The sequence below is a fragment of the Hemitrygon akajei genome, chromosome 12 (genome assembly GCF_048418815.1).
Source record: "Hemitrygon akajei chromosome 12, sHemAka1.3, whole genome shotgun sequence".
Taxonomy (NCBI): Eukaryota; Metazoa; Chordata; class Chondrichthyes; order Myliobatiformes; family Dasyatidae; genus Hemitrygon; species Hemitrygon akajei.
Window position 1 is genome coordinate 15,308,817 of NC_133135.1, and position 27,768 is coordinate 15,336,584.

Here is a 27,768-nt window from a genome sequence, read left to right on the forward strand (position 1 = left end):
CCAATATCAGCAAGTCTAAAGCTAAACAACTGTGAAAGAAAGCACTTATCATACAAAGAAGCATTCCTACTCTTAACAAAACAAAGAAGCTATTTTGATTAACATACACAGTACATTGTACAATCAGCTAACATAGCAAAGCATTATAAACTTAAACTTAGCACCTAGACAAACAATATGCTATAACATTGTCAGTACCTTTCACATGCTTTATTTTCATGTCATACACTTGCAAGATCAGACTCCAGTTAAGTAACCTTCTATTCTTATCCTTCATTTTACCCACTAATAGATTATAGTCCGTGTAAACCACAAGTGGTTTCTGCGCAGGACATATGTAGACTTCGAAATGCTGCAATGCTAAAATGAGTGCTAGCAGCTCTTTTTCAACAGTGGAGTAATTCTTCTGATGCATATTAAAAGGTCGGTCCACACAAATCTTTCGCTCTTCTCTTGGAGTTTTGCTAGGGGGAAAGCGATATCTATGAAGTTCTTACAAAACTTATGGTAATACCCAACCTTTCCCAAAAACCTCCGCAACACTTTCTTGCCCGTCAAAATGGGAACCTCAGCAATAGCCTGAACCTTGGCCTGCATGGGTGCCAGTTGGCCCTGGCCTACTACATAGCCAAGATACATGACAGTGGCATGGCCAAATTCACTTGTAGCAAGGTTTACAGTGGGATTTGCCTTGGACAGCCTTTCAAACAGTTTCTCTACTGCTGAGATATGCTCTTCCCAGGTGTCATTCCATACAACCAAGTCATCAGTATAAGCCCCTGTATTTTCTAAACCTTGAATAACTGAATTCATCATCCTTTGGAATGTCTCTGGGGCATTTTTCATCCCAAAGGGTAAAACGTTGTACTCATACAATCCAGATGGTGTCACAAATGCTGATATTTCTTTAGCCCTTTCTGTTAAAGGAACACACCAGTAACCTTTCAACAGGTCAATCTTTGTAAGGTATTTAACCTTAACCACTCTGTCAATACAGTCATTCACTCTTGGGATGGGATAAGTATCTGTCTTAGTTACTGCATTGACTTTCCTGTAATCAGTACAGAATCTCATACTCCCATCTGATGTAGGAACAATCACGCACAGTGACACCCAGTCTGAAGTGGATGGCCTAATTATATCAGCATGTATTCAGTTTCTTGTTCAACCATTTTATTTTTGTCTTGGTTCATTCTGTAAGGGTGCTGCTTAATGGGATCAACTTCATCTACAATTCCGTCATGCACCGCAGCCATGCATGGTCTTGAAATGTCAGGGAATAAATCTTTATACTTGTCAATTAAGCTCTTCAGTTGTTTACGCAGCCTGGACTGCAAATGTTGAGTCTTTCCATCAAGATTTTTCAAAACATCAGAATTTCTGAGTCTTTTGGAAACTACAGGGAGTGCTGGTATCCCAGTAACAAACACCACTATCTCATCCATTGTCATAATAGTACTCACAGGTGCAGGTTCGGGTCTTGATAACCCTTGATCATATTTACATGGACGAGCTGGGTAGCCTTTCTCCAGTCAGGAGTCCTAATAACATAATTCAAAGAATCAATTTTCTTAATTATTTCATATGGTCTACTAAATCTCGCTTGAAGGGGGTTGGTAAGGAGAGGGAACAGCTTCAAGACCTTTTCCCCAACATGTTTCGTGTTTATCTGAGAGTGCTGTAAATTCTGCTTTGCAAGGTCACAAGCCTTGTTAAGGATGTCTCTGAATTCTAAAACATAACTAAGCACACTCCTACTCACGTTCTGATCTGACCATTGCTCTCTGAGTAGGGACAAAGGAAACTCCCATTTGGAGTAAACTCAACCTTGTGGATTAAAACAACCTCATCTGCTAACCTAGCAGACAACTGCAAGGTAGTGGCATCCTTGTCATCTTGGTATGCTCTTACATCATTGGGAACACACTTCTTAAATTCTTCAATCTCAACCAGCTCTTTCAAGCTGTCCAAACCTTCAGTTACCCCTTCCGAGGTATAAAAGTGATTGAAGTACACCTGTTTTTCATGGGCAAGCTCCACATAAGTTTGGCTCCCGGACTTACTTAAATCTCTGACCTTTTGTCTATACGCCTCCAGAACCAACTCATGGACTTTAAGCACTGCATCTTTCACTGTTCACTTTCATAATTCCTTGACTGTTTAAGGGTCAGGGCAGAAAACACCTGCTGAGACCTTCCCCTTCAACACACTTTGTAACATGATAGCCCACTCATCCCTCAGCCATTTCCGAGTCTTGGCCACCTTTTCGAAGTGTAGAAAATATCGGCCAACTTCAGCTTCATCAAATGGTGGTACTGACTTAATTTCTTGGCTGATATTAAATGGTACCACCAGCTCCATACCCCTACCTGACGACTGATCCTGCCGCTGCCACATCCCCCTCTCGAACTGTCTCTGTTTTTCTGCCTCTTCGGCCTCCAGCTGTTTTAATTTCAACTCATACTCATACTTCAGTTTTTCTAACTGAAGCTGAACCTCAGCCTCAGTAAGTACTTTACCTTCAGCAAAAACTTTCAACACCTCTTCTTCAAATATCCCCTCGGCTACATAATGCTGTGCTATTAACAACTGTATCTGAGCCTTCTTCATGCGAGTGGTCACCTTAACTTTTAACTTATGAGCAATTTCCAACAGTACATCCCTCTTAGCATCATCCAATGCCTCCAGGGTTGGTTCTGCCACAAACTTACGAACCTCAAACTCCATTTCTCCTGATAATCCACTCACACAAATCGAAAGGGTATTTCCCCATCAAAGCAACTACTTCATCAAGCCCCCAACAAATTTTAGAATGGCTCCCAGCAATTTTTGTTCATCTCCAGGACAAGCGCTCAAATTGTTCATATCCCGGTCGAGCCCCCAATTGAATACGTACCCCATAACGGGTTAAAAGGAACAGCAGAAACGGACAAACCTGGAGTCTGAGTCTTACATTATAAACTCTATTTTATTAGTAACTACATGAATAAAGTAATGTAAAACAAGATACGGTAAACAGGTTAGCAAAGTATATGCATATTTATAGGTGAGTAAGTAAGGCTCCCAAGCTTTTCCAGCACAGGTGATTAGGTGATACAGTCTTATGGTAGTATGGTAAGTAACCAGTTCAGTTCTGGAATTTGGTTTGAGTAGAGTTGGAGAGAGAGAGAGATAGAGCATTGGTTTGTCTTCCAATGCCGATGCCAATGCCGATCCTCCATGTCGTCGTCCTGCTCCCGAAGCTTATGGTCACAGACTGTTACCACAAAAAGGGGATGCCATCTTCTGTGGTGGAGTTATCAACCCCAGACCAGGGTTAAACACACCGATAGCTCCCCACTGGTCACCACTTTGTCCACACTCTGAGCAAAAACCCCACCCTTGTCGTGGGTACACAAAGCTCACCAGTGTCCTCCTTGCCCCTGGAGTCGTGTGTCTCTTGTGTGTCTCTGGTGTTTGTCTTGTGTGTCTCATTAAAAATTCAACTGACCTTGCATATATCTTCAAGTGCAGAACACCAGCTGTCCATCATTTAGCTCCGCCTTTCTGTTTCCAAGGCAACTCACCGACTCTCTCTCTCTCATCCCTGCTGCTGAATTAGTACACAAGCTGTTCAGTCCCTCTCTCTCTCATCTAATGAAACAGTCCATTTTAGAATAGTCCTTCAGATCTCGTCACACTACCTTATATGCACTTTCCTTGGATTTTATGGAGTCCTCAACTTCCCTTGTCAGCCACGGTTCCACACCCCTGCCATTTGAGAATATTTTTTGTGTGTCATATCAGTCCTGCACCTTGTGAACTATGCCCAGAAACCTCAGACATCTCTGTTCTGCCATCATCCCCACTGGTATCCTCCTTCAATCTGCCTTCTCATGCCTCAGTAATTCCCTTTATTCCATTGTGATACTGATATATGTGACTTGTGCTTCTCCCTTTCAAATTGCAGTATGAATTCAATAATGTTATGATCACTGCCTCCTAAGGTTGTTTCTTACATTGAGCTCCCTAATAAGGTATGGATTAAAACACAACACCCATGCTAAGATAGCCTTTCCCTGAGTTGGCTGAAGCACAAGTTGCTCTAAAAAGACATCTCATACATAATCAACAAATTCTATCACCTGCGATCCAACAACAATCCAATTTTCCCAATCCCCTCGCATATTGCAGTCCCCCATTACAATTGTGACGTTATCCTTATTTCATTTTCAGCTTCTTTTGCAACTCAAACCACATCTTGGCTACTATTTGGAAGCCTGTATATGATTCCTATAATTGTCTTTATACCCTTGGAGTTTCTTATCTCCACCCACAAAGATCCAGTATTCTCTGACCCTATGTCACATCTTTCTAAATATGTAATCCTATCTCATCAGAGCCACACCACTGCCTAATCCTAAAATGAATAATTAGTACTGAAAACATGAGTTGTAGAGTCCTTCAAAGAGTGTTCATAGGTTGTGGAATCAGTTCAGTGTTAGATGAGTGAAGTTGTCCATGCTGGTTCAGAATCCTGATAGTTGAAGGATAATAACTGTTCCTGAAATTGGTGGACAAAGTTAAAGTTAAATTAAATTTGTTATCAAAACACTGTATAATACCTTGAGATTCATTTTCTTGCAAGCATTTACAATTTTGCTCTCCTGTTTTAAGAAAAGCTACACTGATATAGTGGACACTTTGACAGAGATTCACTCAGCCACTTCCTGAGATGAGCTGCTTGTCTTGCCATGAGCAGTTAAAGAAATTGGATTGACAGGATATACTTTGGAGTTTAGAAAAATAACTGATTATAATGAAACACACAAGGTCAACACAGGGCATAACATGGCAGGTGCGGGAATGTGGAAGTGGAAGAACCTGAAATAGAGAGAATAGTTTTACACAGTGGGGGGGGGGGGGGAGTAGATTTAAAGAGGAAGTAGATATTTTTTTGAAAAATTTGGGAATAGTGAACAATAGAGATCGTCCACAGAGGCGTTATGGTAGTGTAGTGGTTGGAGTAACACTCTTACTGGTCTGTGACCTGGGTTCAATTCCCGCCACGGCTGTGAGGAGTTCAGATGTTCTCCCCATCACTGTGCAGTTTTCTTCTGGGTGTTCCAATTTCCTTCTACATTCCAAAGACATACAGGTTAGTAGTTTAATTGGCTATATGGGTGTAATTGGGCAACATGGGTTCATGGGTCCATAGGACCTGTACCATGCTATATCTCCTCTAAGATAAGAGGAGATGAGACCCATAGCCATCATCAAACTGAAAGGCACAACAGTCTTGCAGGGCAGAGTGGCCTACATTCCACAAGACAAAGGAGCAGAATTAGACCATTTAGCCCATTGAGCCTGCTCCATCATTCCAGCATGGCTGATTTATTATCCCTCTCTACCTCATTCTCCTGCCTTCCACCCATAACCTCTTACACCCTTACTAATCAAGAACTTGTCAACCTTTGCTTTAAATATATCCATTGTCTTAGCCTATACAGATGTCTCTGGCAACAACTTCCTCAGATTTACCATCATCTGGCTAAAGAAATAACACCTCATCTCTGCTCCAAAGGGATATCCTTCTAGTCTGAGGCTGTGTCCTCTGGTCCTAGCTTCTCCACATCCACTCTCTCTAGGCTCCTCAATATTTGATAGGTTTCACAAAATTCCACCCCCTCCCCCATTCTTCTGTACTCCAATGAGTATGTCCCTCTATGTCCCCCTATCATTTGGCACTAATACAAAGATGATCATATTACCAGAGTGGAGTGAATGTAGACTAGGAGGTAACAGCAACATGTAGCAAAGGAAGAACAGACTGGAAATGACAATTCTCATAAACTGGCCACTCCTTGTCCTTTCTGACAAAATTTTCAATGTACAGAAGTAAACACAAGTACACTTTTATAATTATGTTTGACTTTCAGATGTTCACGCAGCATACGAGGAAAAATGGCCGAGTGCAACGGCGGTTCCTGTTTACCATGTACCATGGATCAAAGCACAGGCTTACCAGACAAGAAATGTAGATTTTTCCCGAAGAAGAATCAGATGTCATCATCTTCAATAATGTACTTACAGGGATTATCAAATGTAAGTATACACAAAGCTAGAACAATATCAGTGAAGGAGGATTAAATGTTTTTACCAAGTCATGATAGCCATGGTACACACTAGGCAATTTACATTGTGGGAGGGGATGGAACAGACCTGCTGAGATGAGAGAAATTGAGCCTCAAAGGCCCACGCAAAAAGAGAGCACCTTTCCATAGGTTCTGGAATCAGTTCAGTGTTAGGTGAGTGAAGTTGTCCATGCTGGTTCAGAAGCCTGATAGTTGAAGGGTAATAACTCTTCCTGAACTTGGTGATCAAAGTTAAAGTAAAATATATTATCAAAGTACTGCGTAATACCTTGAGATTCATTTTCTTGCAGGCATTTACAATTTTGCTCTCCTTATTTAAGAAAACCTACACTGATATAGTAGCCACTTTGACAGAGATTCACTCAGCCACTTCCTGAGATGAGATGTTTGTCCTGACATGAGCAGTTAAAGAAATTGGATTGAAAGGATATTCTTTAGAGTGTAGAAGAATAACTGATTATAATGAAACACACAATTTCATCACAGGGCATAACATGGCAGGTGCGGGAATGTGGAAGTGGAAGAACCTAAAATAGAGAGGATAGTTCTACATAATGGGGGGGGGGGGGGAATTGAAAGACGAAGTAGACATTTCCTTGAAAAATTGGGGAATACAGATCAATGGCGGTCTTCCAATGGGGCGTTAAGGTAGTGTAGTGGTTGGAGTAACACTCTTACTGGCCTGTGACCTGGGTTCAATTCCTGCCATGGCTGTGAGTGGTTCAGATGTTCTTCCCATCACTGTGCAGTTTTCTTCCAGGTGCTCCAATTAACTCCTACATTCCAAATACATACGGGTTATTAGGTTAATTGGCAATATGGGTGTAATTAGGCAACATATGTTCATAGGTCCATAGGACCTGTACTGTGATATATCTCCTGTAAGATAAGAGTAGATGAGACCCATAGTCATCATCAAACTGAAAGGCACAACAGTCTTGGGGGCAGAGTGACCTATATTCCATAAGACAAAGGAGCAGAATTAGCCCATTTAGCCCATTCAGTCTGTTCCATTATTCCAGCATGGCTGATTTATTATCCCTCTCAAACTCATTCTCCTTCCTTCTCCCCATAACCTCTGACACCGTTACTAATCAAAAACCTGTCAACCTTCGCTTTAAATATATCCATTGTCTTGGCCTGTACAGATGTCTCTGGCAACGACTTCCTCAAATTCACCATCATCTGGCTAAAGAAATAACACCTCATCTCTGCTCCAAAGGGAGATCCTTCTATGCTGAGGCTGTGACTCTGGGACTAGAGTCCCTACTGCAAGGAACAGCTTCTCCACATCCTCTCTTTCAAGTCTTTTCAACGTTTGATAGGTTTCACAAGATTCCACCCCTCACCCATTCTTCTATACTCCAATGAGTATGTCCTATAAATCCATTTCTTCCTGGAAACATTTTTGTGAACCCTCTTTGAACCCTCTCCAGTTTCAGCACAGCCTTTCTAAGACAAAGAGCCCAAAACTACTCAAGTGAGGACTGTTGCAACGTATTTATTAAGTTCACCTGCCACTTTTTCCCCCATTACTATATGGTAGTCTGTAGAGGACTGCCATATTTTAAATTTACACCAGGCTCAAGCAGACTAAACAAAGTAAAAACAAGTGCGTAACTAAAACAACTAAAACAGATTATCGCCCATTTTAAACTTTTTTAAAAATATTTCAGAAAGCCATTTTAAAAGACCAAAAAAAATTATCTTAAAAATATGGCAAACACTTAAAATTCGAAACAGAATACACATTTTACCAGAACATATTACCTCACCAGCTTAATTTTCCAGTGGTCCAATATAAACTCTTACCTTCCTTTTACTCTTTATATAACTGAAAAATCTTTTATATTTCCCGCTTTATATTTTTGGCTAGTTTGCCCTCATTTTTCATCTTTTCCCTACTTATAGCTTTTTTAGTTGCCATTTGTTGGATTTTAAAATCTTCCCAATCATCCAACTTCCCATTCACTTTTGCTACCTTGTATGCACTTTTCTTGGATTTTATGGAGTCCTTAACTTCCCTTGTCAGCCGTGGTTCCCTGCCCCTGCCATTTGAGAACTTCTTTTGTGGGTCATATCTGTCCTGCACCTTGTGAACCATGCCCAGAATCTTCAGACATCTCTGTTCTGCCAACATCCCCACCAGTATCCTCCTTCAATCTGCCTTCTCATGCCTCAGTAATTCCCTTTATTCCATTGCAATACTGATATATGTGACTTGTGCTTCCCCCTCTCAAACTGCAGTATGAATTCAATCATATTTTAATCACTGCCTCCTAAGGGTTTCTTTACATTGAGCTCCCTAATAAGTCTGGGTTAATACACAACACCCATGCTAAAATAGCCTTTTCCTGAGTAGGCTCAAGCACAAATTGCTCTAAAAAGCCATCTCATAGGTAATCATCAAATTCCCTCACTTGCGATCCAACACCAATCTGATTTTCCTAATCCCCTTGCATATTGAAGTCCCCCATTACAATTGTGACATTACCCTTATTAGATGTCATTTTCAGCTTCCTTTGGAATGTGAACGCCACATCTTGGCTACTATTTGGAAGCCTGTATATGATTCTTCTAATGGTCTTTATACCCTTTCAGTTTCTTAACTCCACCCACAAAGATTCAGTATTCTCTGACCCTATGTCACCTCTTTCTAAAGATGTAATCCCATCTCACCACCAGCCCATCTCATCAGAGCCACACCACCGCCTAATCTTTTCTGTTGGTCCTTTCGATACTAAGGATATTCTTTGATGTTATGCGCCCAACTATGGCCTTCTTTCAGCCACGACTCAGTGATGCCCACAACGTTATTCTGACTAATTTCTAATTACACCATCAGTTCATCCACCTTATTCCGAATGCTGCACGCATTTAAATACAACACCTTCAGTTCTCCATTCTTCATGCTTTTGAATTTTGCCTGTGATACAATTTAACTCTTTTCTCTGTCTGCATTTGTACTCAGTCATTGGCTCATTCCTTACATGTAAAATCCACCTATTTGTAAACCTGCTGGCTCATCTTCTGCTCTGTGATACTTGTTCCCATCCCTCTGCCATATTAGTTTAAACCACTCCCAACAGCTCTAGTAAACCTGCCCACAAGAATATTGGTTTCCGTCAGATTCAAGATCAACCCATCTCTTTTGTACAGGTCACACCTGCCCCACAAGTGGTCCCAATTATCCAGAAATCTGAATCTTCGCTCCCTGCTTCAATTTTTCAGCCGCACATTAATCTGCCAACTCATTCTATTCCTATCATCACTGCTGCTTGGCAGAGACTGCAATCCCTAGAGTGCTACCCCTAATGTCCTGCTTCTCAGCTTCCTTCCTAACTCCCTGTACTCTTTTTTCAGGACCTCCTCCCTTTTTCTACCTATGTCATTGGTACCAATATGTACCATGACTTCTGGTTTCTCTCTCTCCCTTTTCAGACTATTCTAGACATGATCAGGAACATTGTAGACCCTGGCACCATGGAGGCAATCTACCATCCATGTTTGTTTTTTCACATCTTCAAAATCGCCTATCTGTCCCCCTAACTACAGAGTCCCCTATTACTGTTGCCATCCTCTTCAGTTCCCTACCTTTCTGAGCCACAGCAACAGAAACAGTGCCAGAGGCACAGCTGTTGTTGCATCCTTCAGATCATCCCCCACCCCCCTAAAGTACTCAAATTGGAGCACCTTTGGAGAAGAGAACAGCAACCGGGATGATTTCCTCTATCTGATGTTCTCCCTTCCCCCTCTGCTTCTCATCACCCACTAATGAATGCCTAGGACTAAATCTGAGATAGTACAGATCCTGGCACCTGGGAGGCAATATATCATCTGAGAATCTTGTTCTCACCCACAGAACCCCCGTCCATTCCCCTAACATATCCCCTATCACCACGGCGTGCCTCTTCTCCTCCTTCCCTTCTGAGTCACAGAGCCAGACTCAGTGCCAGAGACCTGTTAGGTCAACTCCCCACCCAACAGTCTCCAATGTTGTTGAGGGGGATGACCACGGGGTACTGTGCACTGACTGTTTATCCCCTTTCCCCTTCCTGATCGTCAGACAGTTTCCTGTGTCCTGCGCCTTGAGGGTAACTACCTCTCTATATGACCTACCTATCACCCCCGCAGCCTCCCGACTGATCCAGAGCTCATCTGTTTCCAGCTCCAACTTCTTGTGTTGTAGTCATCAGGGACATTGGAAGGCACAGAGGAGCATTCCGCTACCCCGGCTGGCATCTCTACTGTCCTAGCTGAGCAGCTACAGTTTAAAAAAGGGAAGGAAAAAACTTGAGTTTTTCTTTCCTTTGCTTTTTCTGACTGAAGCCTCTCTTTGCAGAAGCCTCAAAGAGCTAAAGCATCAAGATCATCACTCTGACTCTGTCCACTCAATTCATGACCGCTGCAACGATGGTCACTATGCTTACCCCTGCATTCCTTTAATTTGCTCTTACTAATCAATCCCAAACATGGATTGTTTGATAGTCAAAGCTCCATTTCGCTGTAGCAACCCACTGCTCCCTTTTCTACTTGGGCAGTGGACCTGAGTGAAAACCCCTCCTCTAAAACTTCCCATGTTCGGATTGGTCACTGGTCAAAGCTCTATTTTGCGATAGCGATCCACTGCTCCTTTTCATCCTGGGGCACTGGACCTGAGTGAAATCCCCTCCTCTCAAAATTTCTGATGTCCAGATTGGTTACCGATCAAAGCTCTTTTGATTCTGGCTTCAGCCGCCTTCCTTTCCAGTCCTGATGGAGGGTCTCACCTGGAAACGTCGAATGTTGGTTCCTCAAATTGATGCTGACTGACCTGCTGAATTTCTCCAGAATTTTGTATGTCTTGCCTCTTTAACCCTAGTTTTGTCTCCACAAATATCCAGGTAGATAAATTCTGTGATTCTCAGACCCACAATCCTGAAGCACCCAACATGCAGAACAAAATGTGCAATTACAAGAGCACTTGGGACGTGATCAGCCAGTCAGAAGATTTCAAAAACATTTTGTCACCTCACAATGGTTCAGTCCAGCCAACATTCACACTTCTACAGGCCAAGGACCGTGTGCTTTGTTTAGTCCTTGATGTCTCAGGAAGCATGGGATCGGTAAGATCTTTTATGTTATTAAACCATAAGATATAGGAGCAGAATTGGACCATTCAGCCCATCGAGTCCACTCTGCTATTCCATCATGGCTGATCCCGGATCCTATTCAACCCCATACACCTACCCTCTCATCATATCCCTTGATGCCCCAACCAGACGAAATCTATCCCCTTCACTTTGAATATACTTTTTGTCCTTCTTCCCTCCGGAAGAAGGTTCAGGAGCTTGAAGATTCGTATGGCCAGATTTGGAAACAGCTTCTTTCCAACTTGATAAGACTGCTGGATGGGTCCTGAACCATAGAACCATAGAACATTACAGCACAGAAACAGGCCTTTTGGCCCTTCTTGGCTGTGCTGAACCATTTTTCTGCCTAGTCCTACTGACCTGCACCTGGGCCATATCCCTCCAAACCCCTCTCATCCACATACCTGTCCAAGTTTTTCTTAAATGGCAAAAGTGAGCCCGCATTCACCATTTCATCTGGCAGCTCATTCCACACTCCCACCACTCTCTGGGTGAAGAAGCCAGCCCTAATGTTCCTTTTAAACTTTTCCCCCTTCACCCTTAACCCATGACCTCTAGTTTTTTTCTCCTCTGGCCTCAGTGGAAAAAGTCTGCTTGCATTCACTCTATCTATACCCATCATAATTTTATACACCTCTATCAAATCACCCCTCATTCTCCTACACTCCAGGGAATAAAGTCCTAACCTATTCAACCTTTCTCTGTAACTCAGTTTCTCAAGTCCCGGCAACATCCTTGTAAACCTTCTCTGCACTCTTTCAATCTTATTAATATCCTTCCTGTAATTAGGTGACCAAAACTGCGCACAATACTCCAAATTCGGTCTCACCAATGTCTTATACAACTTCACCATTACATTCCAACTCTTATACTCAATACTTTGATTTATAAAAACCAATGTACCAAAAGCTCTCTTTACAACCCTATCTACTTGTGATGACACTTTTAGGGAATTACGTATCTGTACTCGCAGATCCCTCTGTTCTACTGCACTCCTCAGTGTCCTACCATTTACCTTGTATGTTCTACCTTGGTTTGACCTTCCGAAGTGCAATACCCCACACTTGTCCGCATTAAACTCCATCTACCATTTTTCTGCCCATTCCTCCAACTGGTCCAAATCCCTCTGCAAGCTTTGAAAACCTTCCTCACTGTTCACTACACCTCCAATCTTTGTATCATCAGAAAATTTGCTGATCCAATTTGCCACATTATCATCCAGATCACTGATATAGATGACAAATAACAATGGACCCAGCACTGATCCCTGTTGCGCACCACTAGTCACAGGCCTCCACTCAGAGTAGCAATCCTCCACTTCCACTCTCTGGCTTCTTCCATTGAGCCAAAGTCTAATCCAATTTACTACCTCTCCATGTATACCTAGCGACTGAATCTTCCTAACTAACCTCGCATCTGGGACCTTGTCAAAGGCCTTACTGAAGTCCATGTATACAACATCCACTGCCTTCCCTTCATCCACTTTCCTGGTAACTTCCTCAAAAACTCTAATAGATTGGTTAAACATGACCTACCGCACACAAAGCCAAGCTGATTGTTTCTAATAAGTCCCTGTCTATGCAAATACTTGTAAATCCTATCTCTTAGTATTCCTTCCAATAATTTACTTACTACTGATGTCAAACTTACCAGCCTATAATTTCCCGGCTTATTTTTTGAGCCTTTTTTAAACAACGGAATTACATGAGCTATCCTCCAATCCTCCGGCACCTGACCTGTGGATATCAACATTTTAAATATTTCTGCCAGGGCCCCTGCAATTTCAACACTAGTCTCCCTCAAGGTCCAAGGGAATACCCTGTCAGGTCCTGGGGATTTATCTACTCTGATTTGCCTCAAGACAGCAAGCACCTCCTCCTCTTTAATCCGTATAAGTTCCATGACCTCCCTACTTGTTTGCCTTGTTTCCATAGACTCCATTCCAGTTTCCTTAGTAAATACAGATGCAAAAAACCCATTTAATATCTTTCCCATTTCTTTTGGTTCCATACATAGCCGACCACTCTGATCTTCAAGAGGACCAATTTTAACCCTTACTATCCTTTTGCTCTTAACATACCTGTAGAAGCTCTTAGGATTATCCTTCACCTTGACTGCCAAAGCAACCTCATGTTTTCTTTTAGCCCTCCTGATTTCTTTCTTAAGTATATAATCATATAACAATCACAGCATGGAAACAGGCCATTCCGGCCCTCCTAGTCCGTGCCGAACTCTTAATCTCACCTAGTCCCACCTACCCGCACTCAGCCCATAACCCTCCACTCCTTTCCTGTCCATATACCTATCCAATTTTACCTTAAATGACACAACTGAACTGGCCTCTACTACTTCTACAGGAAGCTCATTCCACACAGCTATCACTCTCTGAGTAAAGAAATACCCCCTCATGTTTCCCTTAAACTTTTGCCCCCTAACTCTCAAATCATGTCCTCTCATTTGAATCTCCCCTACTCTCAATGGAAACAGCCTATTCACGTCAACTCTATCTATCCCTCTCAAAATTTTAAATACCTCGATCAAATCCCCCCTCAACCTTCTACGCTCCAATGAATAGAGACCTAACTTGTTCAACCTTTCTCTGTAACTTAAGTGCTGAAACCCAGGTAACATCCTAGTAAATCGTCTCTGCACTCTCTCTAATTTATTGATATCTTTCCTATAATTCGGTGACCAGAACTGTACACAATATTCCAAATTTGGCCTTACCAATGCCTTGTACAATTTTAACATTACATCCCAACTTCTGTACTCAATGCTCTGATTTATAAAGGCCAGCGTTCCAAAAGCCTTCTTCACCACCCTATCTACATGAGACTCCACCTTCAGGGAACTATGCACTGTTATTCCTAGATCTCTCTGTTCCACTGCATTCCTCAATGCCCTACCATTTACCCTGTATGTTCTATTTGGATTATTCCTGCCAAAATGTAGAACCTCACACTTCTCAGCATTAAACTCCATCTGCCAACGTTCAGCCCATTCTTCTAACCGGCATAAATCTCCCTGCAAGCTTTGAAAACCCACCTCATTATCCACAACACCTCCTACCTTAGTATCATCAGCATACTTACTAATCCAATTTACCACCCCATCATCCAGATCATTTATGTATATTATAAACAACATTGGGCCCAAAACAGATCCCTGAGGCACCCCGCTAGTCACCGGCCTCCATCCCGATAAACAATTATCCACCACTACTCTCTGGCATCTCCCACCTAGCCACTGTTGAATCCATTTTATTACTCCAGCATTAATACCTAACGACTGAACCTTCTTAACTAACCTTCCATGTGGAACTTTGTCAAAGGCCTTGCTGAAGTCCATATAGACTACATCCACTACCTTACCCTCGTCAACATTCCTCGTAACTACTTCAAAAAATTCAATAAGGTTTGTCAAACATGACCTTCCACGCACAAATCCATGCTGGCTACTCCTAATCAGATCCTGTCTATCCAGATAATTATAAATACTATCTCTAAGAATACTTTCCATTAATTTACCCACCACTGATGTCAAACTGACAGGTCTATAATTGCCAGGCTTACTTCTAGAACCCTTTTTAAACAATGGAACCACATGAGCAATACGCCAATCCTCCGGCACAATCCCCGTTTCTAATGACATCTGAAAGATCTCCGTCAGAGCTCCTGCTATCTCTACACAAACTTCCCTCAAGGTCCTGGGGAATATCCTGTCAGGACCCGGAGATTTATCCACTTTTAAATTTCTTAAAAGCGCCAGTACTTCCACCTCTTTAATTGTCATAGGTTCCATAACTTCCTTACTTGTTTCCCACACCTTACACCATTAATATCCTTCTCCTTAGTGAATACCGAAGAGAAGAAATCGTTCAAAATCTCTCCCATCTCCCTCGGCTCCACACATAGCTGACCACCCTGATTCCAATTTTATCCCTCACTATCCTCTTGCTTTTAATATAACTGTAGAAGCCTTTCGGATTTACTTCCACCTTATTTGCCAAACCAAACTCGTAACTTCTCTTAGCTTTTCTAATCTCTTTCTTAAGATTCCTTTTACATTCTTTATATTCCTCGAGCAATTCCTTTACTCCATGCTGCCTATATCTATTGTAGACATCCCTCTTTTTTTGAACCAAGTTTCTAATATCCCTTGAAAACCATGGCGCTTTCAAACCTTTAACCTTCCTTTCAACCTAACAGGAACATAAAGATTCTGTACCCTCATAATTTCACCCTTAAATGACCTCCATTTCTCTATTACATCCTTCCCATAAAACAACTTGACCCAATCCACTCTCTCTAAATCCCTGCGCATCTCCTCAAAGTTAGCCTTTCTCCAATCAAAAATCTCAACTCTAGGTCCAGTCCTGTCCTTCTCCATAATTATATTGAAGCTAATGCTATTGTGATCACTGGACCCGAAGTGCTCCCCAACACATACATCTGTCAGATGACCTATCGCATTCCCTAACAGGAGATCCAACACTGCCCCATCTCTAGTTGGTACTTCTATGTATTGTTGCAAAAAACTATCCTGCACACATTTCACAAACTCTAAACCATCCAGCCCTTTTACAGCATGAGCTTCCCAATCTATGTGTGGAAAATTAATATCTCCCACAATCACCACCTTGTGTTTACTACAAATATCTGCTATCTCCTTACACATTTGCTCTTCCAACTCACGCTCCCCATTAGGTGGCCTATAATACACTCCTATCAGTGTTACTACACCTTTCCCATTCCTCAATTCCACCCAAATAGCCTCCTTAGAGGAGCTCTCTAATCTATCCTTCCAAAGCACCGCCATAAGATTTTCTCGGACAAGCAATGCAACACCTCCTCCTCTGGCCCCTCCTACTCTATCACACCTGAAGCAACTAAATCCAGGAATATTTAGTTGCCAATCACACCCCTCCCGCAACCACATCTCACTAACAGCTACAACATCACAATTCCAGGTATCAATCCACGCTTTAAGCTCATCCACCTTTCTTACAATGCTCCTAGCATTAAAATAGATACATTTAAGATACTCTCCACCTCCTCCTCTCTTTTCATCCCTAGCAATGCTTTCAAATTTATTATCCTTTTCTTTCTTCTCCCCTACATCTTCGGGCTGAGCGCATCCCTTCTCCATCACCTGCCTTTCCTCCCTCACACACTGTCTACTTACTTGCTCTGCTGGTGAACCAACCTCCTCTCCCATAGTTTCCTCAAATTGATTTCCGCCCCCCCCCCCATCTTACTAGTTTAAAGTCTGCCCTGTAGCCCTAGCAAACCTCCCTGCTAGGAAATTGGTCCCTCCAGGTTTCAAGTGTAACCCGTCCTTCTTGAACAGGTCACGCCTGCCCCAGAAGAGGTCCCAATGATCCAGAAACTTGAATCCCTGCCCCCTGCTCCAATCCCTCAGCCACGCATTCATCCTCCACCTAATTCCATTCCTACTCTCACTGTCACATGGCACAGGCAGTAATCCCGAGATTACTACCTTTGCGGTCCTTCTTCTTAACTGCCTTCCTAACTCCCTATACTCTCGTTTCAGGACCTCTTCCCCTTTCCTACCTATGTCATTGGTACCTACATGTACCACGACCTCTGGCTCCTCACCCTCCCACTTCAGGATATCTTGGACGCAATCAGAAACGTCCCGGACCCTGGCACCAGGGAGGCAAACTACCATCCGGGACTCCCGATCACCTCCACAGAACCGCCTGTCTGAACCCCTGACTATCGAGTCCCCTATTACTATGGTCCTCTTTCTTCTATCCCTACTCTACTGAGCTACAGGGCCGTCCTCTGTGCCGGAGGCCCGGCCACTGTCACTTCCTCCAGGTAGGCTGTCCCCCCCAACAGTACTCAAACATGAGTACTTATTGTCAAGGGGTACAGCCACTGGTGTACTCTCTAGTACCTGCCCCTTCCCCTTCCTGACCGTGACCCACCTATCTGCCTCCCATGGCCCCGGAGTGACCACCTGCCTGTAACTCCTCTCTATCACCTCCTCACTCTCCCTGACCAGGCGAAGGTCATCAAGCTGCAGCTCCAGTTCCCTAACTCGGTCCCTCAGGAGCTGCAGTTCGACATACCTGGCGCAGATGTGGACGTCCGGGAGGCTCGGAGACTCCAGGACCTCCCACATCCGACACCGAGAACAAGAAGCTGCCCTCACACTCATACTTCCCGAATAACTGAAAATAACAAGAACTAAAAGATAAGCCTACTGTGCCCTCTTCCGCCTAAGCCCTACACTCTGCTCCCGGCTCACTCTGCTGCCCGCAAACAAAGCTGCCCGCTGCTTAAGGCTGCGTTCTTTTTATATCTTCCCTCCTTCCCAGGCCTCCTTCACGCGCCTGTGCAGTTCCGCCTCTCAGAACTCCGATCTGAGAAGCAATTTGAAAATGGCCGCCGCCGCACTTCTTCTCAAAGCCTCACTGTCCTCTTCCAAAAGAGCATTTTCCTACTCTTTTTATATTCCTCAAGCATCTTATTTCCTCCCTGTTGCCTATACATGTTATACATCTCTCTCTTCTTCTTTATCGGAGTTCCAATATCCCTTGAGAACCAAGGTTCCTTATTCTTATTCATTTTGTCTTTAACCCTGACAGGAACATACAAACTCTGCCCTCTCAAAATTTTTCCTTTGAAGGCTTCTCACTTACCAATCACATCCTTGCCTGTCCCAATCTACGCTTTTTAGATCCTTTCTCATTTCTTCAAATTTGGCCTTTTTCCAGTTTAGAACTTCAACCCAATGACCAGATCTATCTTTATCCATGATCAAGTTGAAACTAATGATGTTATGATCACTGGAACCAAAGTGTTCCCCTACACACACTTCCGTCACCTGCCCTAACTCATTTCCTAATAGGAGATCTAATATTGCATCCTCCCTAGTTGGTACCTCTATGTACTGATTTAGAAAACTTTCCTGAACACATTTCACAAACTCTAACCCATCTAGACCTTTAACAGTATGGGAGTCCCAATCAATGTGTGGAAAATTAAAATCCCCTACAATCACAACTTTCTGTCTCCTGCAGTTGTCTGTTATCTCTCTGCAAATTTGCTCCTCCAATTCTCACTGACTATTGGGTGGTCTATATTACAACCCTATTAATGTGGTCATACCTTTCCTGTTTCTCAGCTCCACCCATATAGCCTCAGTAGACAAGCCCTCTAATCTTTGCTGCCGAAGCACTACTGTAATATTTTCCCTGACTAGCAAAGCCACACCCCCACCCTTCATCCCTCTGCCTCTATCACGTCTGAAACATTGGAACCCTGGAACATTGAGCTGCCAGTCCTGCCCCTCCTGTAGCCAAGTTTCAGTAATGGCTATGATGTCATAATTCCACAATATTCTTTGCATTGAAATATACACACCTCAGAAGATTGCTACCACCACACACAACCTTGCTATTTATGACTTTGCATGAACTACTAACATCACTTATTTTTACCCCCGTTCCACTATCTACTCTGGCACTCTGGTTCCCATCCCCCTGCAAATCTAGTTTAAACCCTCACCAATAACACTAGCAAACCTCCCTGCAAGTATATTGGTCCCCTTGTAATTCAGGTGTAACCCATCTCTGTTGTACAGGTCCCACCTGCCCCAGAAGAGGTCCCAATGGTCTAGAAATCCGAAACCCTGCTCCCTACACCAGTTTCTCAGCCACATGTTCACCTGCCAGAGCATCCTACTCTTACCCTCACTGGCACGTGGCACAGGTAGTAATCCGGAGATTACCACCCTCGAGGTCCTGTCTTTCAACTTCCTACCAAGCTCTCTGTACTCACTCTTCAGAACCTCCTGACTCTTTGTAGAAAGGTAGTGCCTTTTTCAATCGAAGCCAGAGGCCAGAGGTACCGATGTGTACCACGACATCTGGCTGATCAGCCTCCCACTTCAGAATGCTGAGCACACGATCAGAGACATCCCTGACCCTGGCACCCGGGAGGCAACAAACCATCTGGGAGTCTCTGTCATGACCACAGAATCTCCTGTCTGTACCCCTGACTATAGAGTCCCCTATCACTACCACTCTCCTCTTCTTTCTCCCTCCCTTCTGCACTGCAGAACCAGACTCAGTGCCAGAGATCCGGCTACCACAGCTTGTCCCAGGTAAACCATCCCCCCAACAGTATCCAAATCAGTATACCTGTTCTGGAGGGGAATGGCCACTGGGGAACCCTGCACTACCTGCCCTTTCCCCTTCTCTCGCCTGACGGTAACCCAATTACCTGTGCCCTGTTCCTTAGGTGTAACTATCTCCCGGAAGCTACTATCTATAAACTGCTCAGTCTCCCGAATTATCCATAGGTCATCCAGCTCCAGTTCCAGTTCTCTAACGCAGTTTATTAGGAGCTACAGCTGGATGCACTTCTTGCAGGTATCGTTGTCAGGGACACCGGAGGTCTCCCTAACTTCCCACATTCTGCAAAAGGAGCATTCCAACATCCTGCCTGGCATATTCTCTAGTCTGAACAAAAAAAAGTAGAAAAACAGAAACTTACTGGAACCTGCCCTCGCCTCTGCCTGTTTCTCGCCGAAGCCTGATTGAGGCAAAGCCGTCCCACTCCGACTCAGTCCACTCCAATGATGGCTGCTGTATATGGCGCTCTCCCTTTTAAACCTTGGAGCGCTATGTCACGCGCCTGCGCAGTAGACCCTCTTTTCCCCAATCAGTCAAAGAAAAGAAAACCGACCTTCCCTCCGTGATGCTTCAGTCTCTCACTCTCAGCCTCAGGCTTCGATTGAAAAAGGCACTACCTTACTACAAAACTTGCACTACCTTACTTGCCCTTTTCTATTTTCTAATTATGATTTATAATTTAAATTTTCTATTATGTTTACTTGGAATTGTACTTCAGGGAGCACAAAGCGCAGAATCAAATATCGCTGTGATGATTGTACGCTCTAGTATCAATTGTTTGGTGACAACAAAGTAAAGTAATGTAAGAGATAGGAACAGAATTGGACCATTCAACCCATCGAGTCCACTCTGCCATTCCATCATGGCTGATCCCGGATCCCATTGAACCCCATACACCTACCCTCTCGTCATATCCCTTGATGCCCCAACCAGTCAGAAATCTATCCCCTTCACTTTGAATATACACACAGATTTGGCCTCCACCGCATTCTGTGGTAGACCATTCCACAAATTCACCAGTCTTCAGCTAAAAAGGCGCCTCCTTAATTAGGTTATAATTTTGGGCTGAATTTCCTCTCGTGTGACTTTCAACAAGAACAGCCCAAAGGCTGGGTATTCAGAATCAGAATCAGATTTATTATCACTGACACATGCATGAAATCTGTTGTTTTACAGTGGCATTTCAGTAGAATCCATTAAAATTATTATAAATTACAGTGAAAAATATTGAAAAGTAGTGCAAGAACAGAGCAAAAAGGTCAGTAGTATTTATGGTTCATGGACCATTCAGAATTCTAATGGTGGAAAGAAGCTGTTCCTAAAATGGTGAATGTCAGTATTCAAGCTCCTGTACCTCCTCTCTGATGAAGAGGGCACGTCCTGGATGGTGGGGTCCTTAATGATGGATGCCACCTTCTTGAGGCATCGCCAACTGAGTTCTGAAGAAGGGTCTTAGCCTCAAAAATCGAGTGTTTATTCATTTCTATAGATGCTGCCTAACCTGCTGAGTTCCTCCAGCATTTTGCGTGTGCTGCTCTGAATTTCCAGGATCTGCGGAATTTCTCGTGTTGATGATCTCATTTTGAAGATGTCCTTGATGATGTGGCAATCTCAGTGGTGGTTATGCAGCTTTCTAATGCTTATGTGGTAGAGAGGACTTTGGGGAGTCACCCAAAAGTCTCACCTCCTGACTCCCTAAAATCCTCTCCACCATGTAACATGTCATGTATGTGAATTGGAATTTTTTTTACTTACATGAATGTCTGTGGATTGAGCAACAGTAAAGGAGATATTCAACACCATCCACAGCAAAGCAGGCTGCTTGATTAAAATAAATTTATATTATTTTTTTAAAAAATCTTTCTCAATATATAAAGTTTAATTAAGTCAAATAAATAGGATTTTGCTGGACATTGAATTTTCTTTTTCTGATATACAGGAGAATCGCATTGTCAGACTCCGACAAGCAGCTGAGATATTCCTACTGCAGATTGCTGAAACAGGATCACTAGTTGGAATTGTCACTTTTAACCATGATGCAAACATTAAAACAGAGTTACAAAGGATTGATAATGATACCATAAGGGAGCATCTTGTACAGCTGTTACCAACATCAGCTGATGGGGGAACGAGCGTCTGTGCTGGGGTTAGGGCTGGATTTCAGGTAAGCCTGGAATGTGTGGCCAAATCTACTAATTTCAAGTGTTGCATTTTTTCCATGTTGACATCTGATTGTTGCAGGTACTTCGTGGTGATGACAGTGCTACAGAGGGTGATGAAATTATTTTACTGACAGATGGACAGGATGGTCAAATAAGCACCTGCTTCCCAGAAGTGGAAGCAAGTGGAGCTGTAATCCACACCATTGCTCTAGGACCATCTGCAGCTGTACAGTTAGAAGAACTCTCAAACATGACAGGTAACTGGACTAAAATACCTGGTCAAAGGAAATAGCTGAAGATACTGCATGGGGAATATGAACCCACCAAACACTGAGTAGCAGAAGACACTGGACAGCTGTCTTCTGTTTCATGAACATAATCCTGGATTCTGGGAACACACTGCCCAGGATGTCCTGTTAAGACTGTGGATAGGACTAACAGCAGCCACTTTATACACAACACCTTCCATCTCTTCATGTCAGAACTGAAAGATTTAACTATTTTAATCCTACTGGTTAGGACTTATTTATTTATTTTTAGAGATGCAGCACAATAAGAGACCCTTTCAGCCCAACAAGCCAGTGCTACCCAAATACACTCAAGTGACCATTAACTAACCTGTACATCAGTGAACTATGGGAGGAGACTATTAGGGGATCAGCTATACTGGATTGGGTGTTACGTAATGAACCATAGGACACAAGGGAACTTGAAGGAAAAGAACTCTCAGGAAGCAGTGATCACAATACGATTGAGCTCAACTTGAAATGCTTAGAGAGAAAGTAAAATCTAATGTAACAGTATTTCAGTAGAGTCAAGGAAATTACAGTGGTTTGAGTGGAGTTGGCCAAATTAAATTGGAAGGAGCTGCTGGTAGGTATGTCAGCAGAGCAGCAATGGTGTACATTTCTGGGAAAAATGAGGAACATGCGGGATAGATGTGTTCCAAAAACCAAGAAATACTCAATGGCAAAATAGTAAAATCGTGGTTGACAAGGGAAGTCAAAGCTAGTGTACAAACAAAAGAGAGGGCATACAGCAGAGCAAAAGTTAGTGGAAAGATAGAGGATCGAGAAGCTTTTAAAAGCCTAAAGAAAGCAAAGAAAAGAGTCATTAGGAGGATGAAATATGAAAGCAAGCTAGTAAACAATATCAAAGTTGATAGTAAAAACATTTACAAGTATGCAAAAAATAAAAGAGAGATGAGAGTAGATATAGGACAACCAGAAAATAAGGCCAGAGAAAAAAATACAGGGGACAAGGAGATGGCAGATGAACTAAATGAGTATTTTGTATCAGTCTTCACTATGGAAGACACTATCAGTGTGCCAGATGTTGAAGGGTGTGAGGGAAGAGAAGCGAGTGCAATTATTATTTCAAGGGAGAAGGTGCTCAAAAAGCTGAAAGACCTAAGGTACATAGGTTACCTGGACGAAATGATCTGCACCCTAGGGTTCTGAAAGGGGTAGCATAGAGTTTGTGGAGGCATTAGCAATGATTAAAAATTGTTGGGCACAGGCATGGTGCCAGAGGTCAGGAAAATTGTAAATACCACTCCATTCTTTAAAAAAGACCAGTTAGCCTGACCTCAGTGGTTGGGGAGATGTTGGAGTCAATTGTTAAGTATGAAGTTATGGAGTACTTGGTGAAACAGGACAAGACAGGACAAAGTGGGGATGTCTGTCGAACCTGTTGGAGTTCTTTGAGGAGATTACAAGTAGGATAGATATAGGGGATTGAACATATAACCATATAACAATTACAGCACAGAAACAGGCCATCTTGGCCCTTCTAGTTCATGCTGAAAGCTTACTCTTATTTAGTCCCACCTACCTGCACTCAGCCCATAACCCTCCATTCATTTCCTGTCCATATATCTATCCAAATTTTTTTTAAATGACAAAATCGAACCTGCCTCTACCACTTCTACTGGAAGCTCATTCCACACAGCTAACAATCTCTGAGTAAAGAAGTTCCCCCTCGTCTTACCACTAAACTTTTGCCCCTTAACTCTCAACTCTTGTTTGAATCTCCCCTACTCTCAATGGAAAAAGTCTATCCACATCAACTCTATCTATCCCCCTCATAATTTTAAATACCTCTATCAAGTCCCCCCTCAACCTTCTACGCTCCAAAGAATAAAGACCTAACTTGCTCAACCTTTCTCTGTAACTCAGGTGCTGAAACCCAGGTAACATTCTAGTAAATCTCCTCTGTACTCTCTCTATTTTGTTGACATCTTTCCTATAATTCTGTGAACAGAACTGTACACAATACTCCAAATTTGACCTCACCAATGCCTTGTACAATTTTAACATTACATCCCAACTCCTAAACTCAATGCTCTGATTTATAAAGGCCAGCATAACAAAAGCTTTCTTCACCACACTATCCACATGACATTCCACCTTCAGGGAACTATGCACCATTATTCCTAGATCACTCTGTTCTACCGCATTCATCAATGCCCTACCATTTACCATGTATGTCCTATTTGGATTAGTCCTACCAAAATGTAGCACCTCAGACTTATCAGCATTAAACTCCATCTGCCATCTTTCAGTCCACTCTTCTAAATGGTCTAAATCTCCCTGCAAGCTTTGAAAACCTACTTCATTATCCACAACACCACCTATCTTCATATCATCTGCATACTTACTAATCCAATTTACCACCCTATCATCCAGATCATTAATGTATATGACAAACAACATTGGACTCATTACAGATTCCTGAGGCACACCACTAGTCACTGGCCTCCAACCTCACAAACAGTTATCCACCTCCACCCTCTGAACCTTCCTAACTAACCTTCCATGTGGAACCTTGTCAAAGGCCTTACTGAAGTCCATGTAGACAACATCCACCTGCTTTACCCTCGTCAACTTTCCTAGTAACCTCTTCAAAAAATTCAATAAGATTTGTTGAACATGACCTTCCATGCACAAATCCATGTTGACTGTTCCTAATCAGACCCTGTCTATCCAGATAATTAAATATACCATCTCTAAGAATACTTTCCATTAATTTACCCACCACTGACGTCAAACTTACAGGCTGATAAATGCCAGGTTTGCTCTTAGGACCCTTTTTAAACAATGGAACCACATTAGCAATATGCCAATCCTCTGGCACCATCCTTGTTTCTAATGACATTTGAAATATTTCTGTCAGAGCCCCTGCTATTTCTACACTAACTTCCCTCAAGGTCCTAGGGAATATCCTGTCAGGGCCGGAGACTTATCCACTTTTATGTTCTCTTAAAGAGCCAGTACTTCCTCTTCTTTAATCATCATAGTTTCCATAACTACCCTACTGTTACCCTTACCTCACACAATTAAATATCCTTCTCTTTAGTGAATACCAAAGAAAAGAAATTGTTCAAAATCTCCCCCATCTCTTTTGGCTCCATACATAGCTGTCCACTCTAATTCTCTAAGGGACCAATTTTATCTCTCACTATCCTTTTGCTATTAATATAACTGTAGAAACCCTTTGGATTTATTTTCACCTTACTTGCCAAAGCAACCTCATATCTTCTTTTAGCTTTTCTAATTTCTTTCTTAAGTTCCTTTTTACATTCTTAATATTCCTCGAGCACCTCATTCACTCCATGCTGCCCATATTTATTGTAGATCTCTCTCTTTTTCTGAACCAAGTTTCCAATATCCCTTGAAAACCATGGCTCTCTCAAACTTTTAACCTTTCCTTTCAACCTAACAGGAACATAAAGATTCTGTACCCTCAAAATTTCACCTTTAAATGACCTCCATTTCTCTATTACATCCTTCCCATAAAACAAATTGTCCCAATCCATTCCTTCTAAATCCTTTTGCATCTCCTCAAAGTTAGCCTTTCTCCAATCAAAAATTTCAACCCTGGGTCCAGTCCTATCCTTCTCCATAATTATATTGAAACTAATGGCATTGTGATCACTGGACTGGAAGTGCTCCCCAACACATACCTCTGTCACTTGACCTAACTCATTCCCTAACAGGAGATCCAACACTGCCCCTTCTCTAGTTGGTAACTCTATGTATTGCTGCAAAAAGCTATCCTGCACACATTTTACAAACTCCAAACCATCAAGCCCTTTTACAGAATGGGCTTCCCAGTCTATGTGTGGATAATTAAAATCTCCCACAATCACAATCTTGTGCTTACTACAAATATCTGCTATCTCCTTACAAATTTGCTCATCCAATTCTCGCTCCCCATTAGGTGGTCTATAATACACCCCTTTAAGTGTTACCTCACCTTTCCCATTCCTCAATTCCACCCAAATAGTCTCCCTAGACGAGCCCTCTAATCTATCCTGCCAAAGCACCGATGTAATATTTTCTCTGACAAGCAATGCAACACTTCCCCCTCTTGCCCCTCTGATTCTATCATACCTGAAGCAACAAAATCCAGGAATATTTAGTTGCCAATCACACCCCTCCTGCAACCATGTTTCACTAATAGCTACAACCTCATATTTCCAGGTATCAATCCATGCTCGAAGCTCATCCACCTTTCTTACAATGCTCCTAGCATTAAAATAGATGCATTTAAGAAACTCTCCACCTCTTACTCTCTGTTTATCCCTAACGGTGCAAACAACTTTATTATCTTTTTCTTCCTTCTCCCCTATATCTTCGGTCTGAGCGCTTCCCTTCTCTGTCACCTGGCTATCCACCCTCACACACTGTCTACTAGCTTTCTCTATTTGTGGACTAACCTCCTTTCTCCTAGTCTCTTCAATTTGATTCCCACCCCCCAACCATTCTAGTTTAAAGTCTCCCCAGTAGCCTTAACAAATCTCTCCACCAGGATATTGGTCCCCCTAGGATTCAAGTGCAACCCGTCCTTTTTGTACAGGTCACACCTGCCCCAAAAGAGGTCCCAATGATCCAGAAACTTGAATCTCTGCCCCCTGCTCCAATCGCTCAGCCACGCATTAATCCTCCATCTCATTCCATTCTTACACTCACTGTCATGTGGCATAGGCAGTAATCTTGAGATTACTGCCTTAGAGGTCCTTCTTCTCAACTCCCTATATTCTCCTTTCAGAACCTCTTCCCTTTTCCTACCTATGTCATTGGTACCTATATGTACCATGACCTCTATCTCCTCACCCTCCCACTTCAGGATATCTTGGACATGATCAGAAACATCCCCGACCCTGGCATCTGGGAGGCAAACTACCATCCGGGTCTCCAAACTACATCCACAGAATCGCCTATCTGACCCCCTAACTATCGAGTCCCCTATTACTACTGCCTTCCTCTTCCTTTCCCTACCCTTCTGAGCTACAGGGCCAGCCTCTGTGCCACAGGCACAGCCACTGTTGCTTCCCCCAGGTAGGCTGTCCCCCCCCAACAGTACTCAAACAGGAGTACTTATTGTCAAGGGGTACAACCACTGGGGTACTCTTTAGTACCTGACTCTTCCCCTTCCCCCTCCTAACCGTGACCCACTTGTCTGCCTCCCGTGGCCCCGGTGTGACCACCTGCCAGTAACTCCTCTCTATCAACTCCTCACTCTCCCTGACCAGACGAAGGTCATCGAGCTGCAGCTCCAGTTCCCTAACACGATCCCTTAGGAGCTGCAGCTCAGTGCACCTGGCACAGATGTGGACATCCAGGAGGCTAGGAGACTCCAGGACCTCACACATCCGACACCGAGAACAACAAGCTTCCCTCACATTCATACTTCCACCTTTCCTCAAATAACAGGAAAAATTGAAAACTAAACCTACATTGCCTCGCCCGTTTCTGCCTAAGCCCGTTGAGCCAAAGCCCTTAAGCCTTCACTCTGCTCCTGACTCACTCCACTGCCCGCTGTATAAGGCTGTGTTCCTGTTAAATCTTCCGCGCTTTACTGCCAGACATCACATGCCTGCACAGTCCCGCCTCTCTTAACTCCAATGAGAAGAAGAAAAAATCAAAATGTCTCCTGCCGCACTCCCACTCCGATTCTCAGACTTCCTTCTCCAAATGCAGTGGACGTTTTATATTTGGACCTGTAGAAGGCCTTTGACAAGGTGCAACACATAAGACTGCTTACCAAGTTAAGAGCCCATGGTATGACAAGAAAGTTACTGGCATGGTTAGAACATTAGCTGATGGTAGGAGGCAGTGAGTGGTAATCAAAGGATCCTTTTCTGGTTGGCTGCCAGTGACTAGTGGTGT

General features: G+C 43.0%; 1 protein-coding gene across 1 annotated transcript in view; it reads left to right on the plus strand.

Annotated features, from left to right (window-relative positions):
* The window catches only part of LOC140737431 (calcium-activated chloride channel regulator 1-like), an 85,683-nt gene that overhangs the window by 8,354 nt on the left and 49,561 nt on the right, over window positions 1–27,768 (plus strand). Inside the window, exons 5-8 of the mRNA XM_073063918.1 lie at window positions 5,919–6,084; window positions 11,018–11,239; window positions 21,373–21,597; window positions 21,675–21,852. Of these exons, the coding sequence (XP_072920019.1) occupies window positions 5,919–6,084; window positions 11,018–11,239; window positions 21,373–21,597; window positions 21,675–21,852 (791 nt within the window). The remainder of the gene's footprint in view (window positions 1–5,918; window positions 6,085–11,017; window positions 11,240–21,372; window positions 21,598–21,674; window positions 21,853–27,768) is intronic.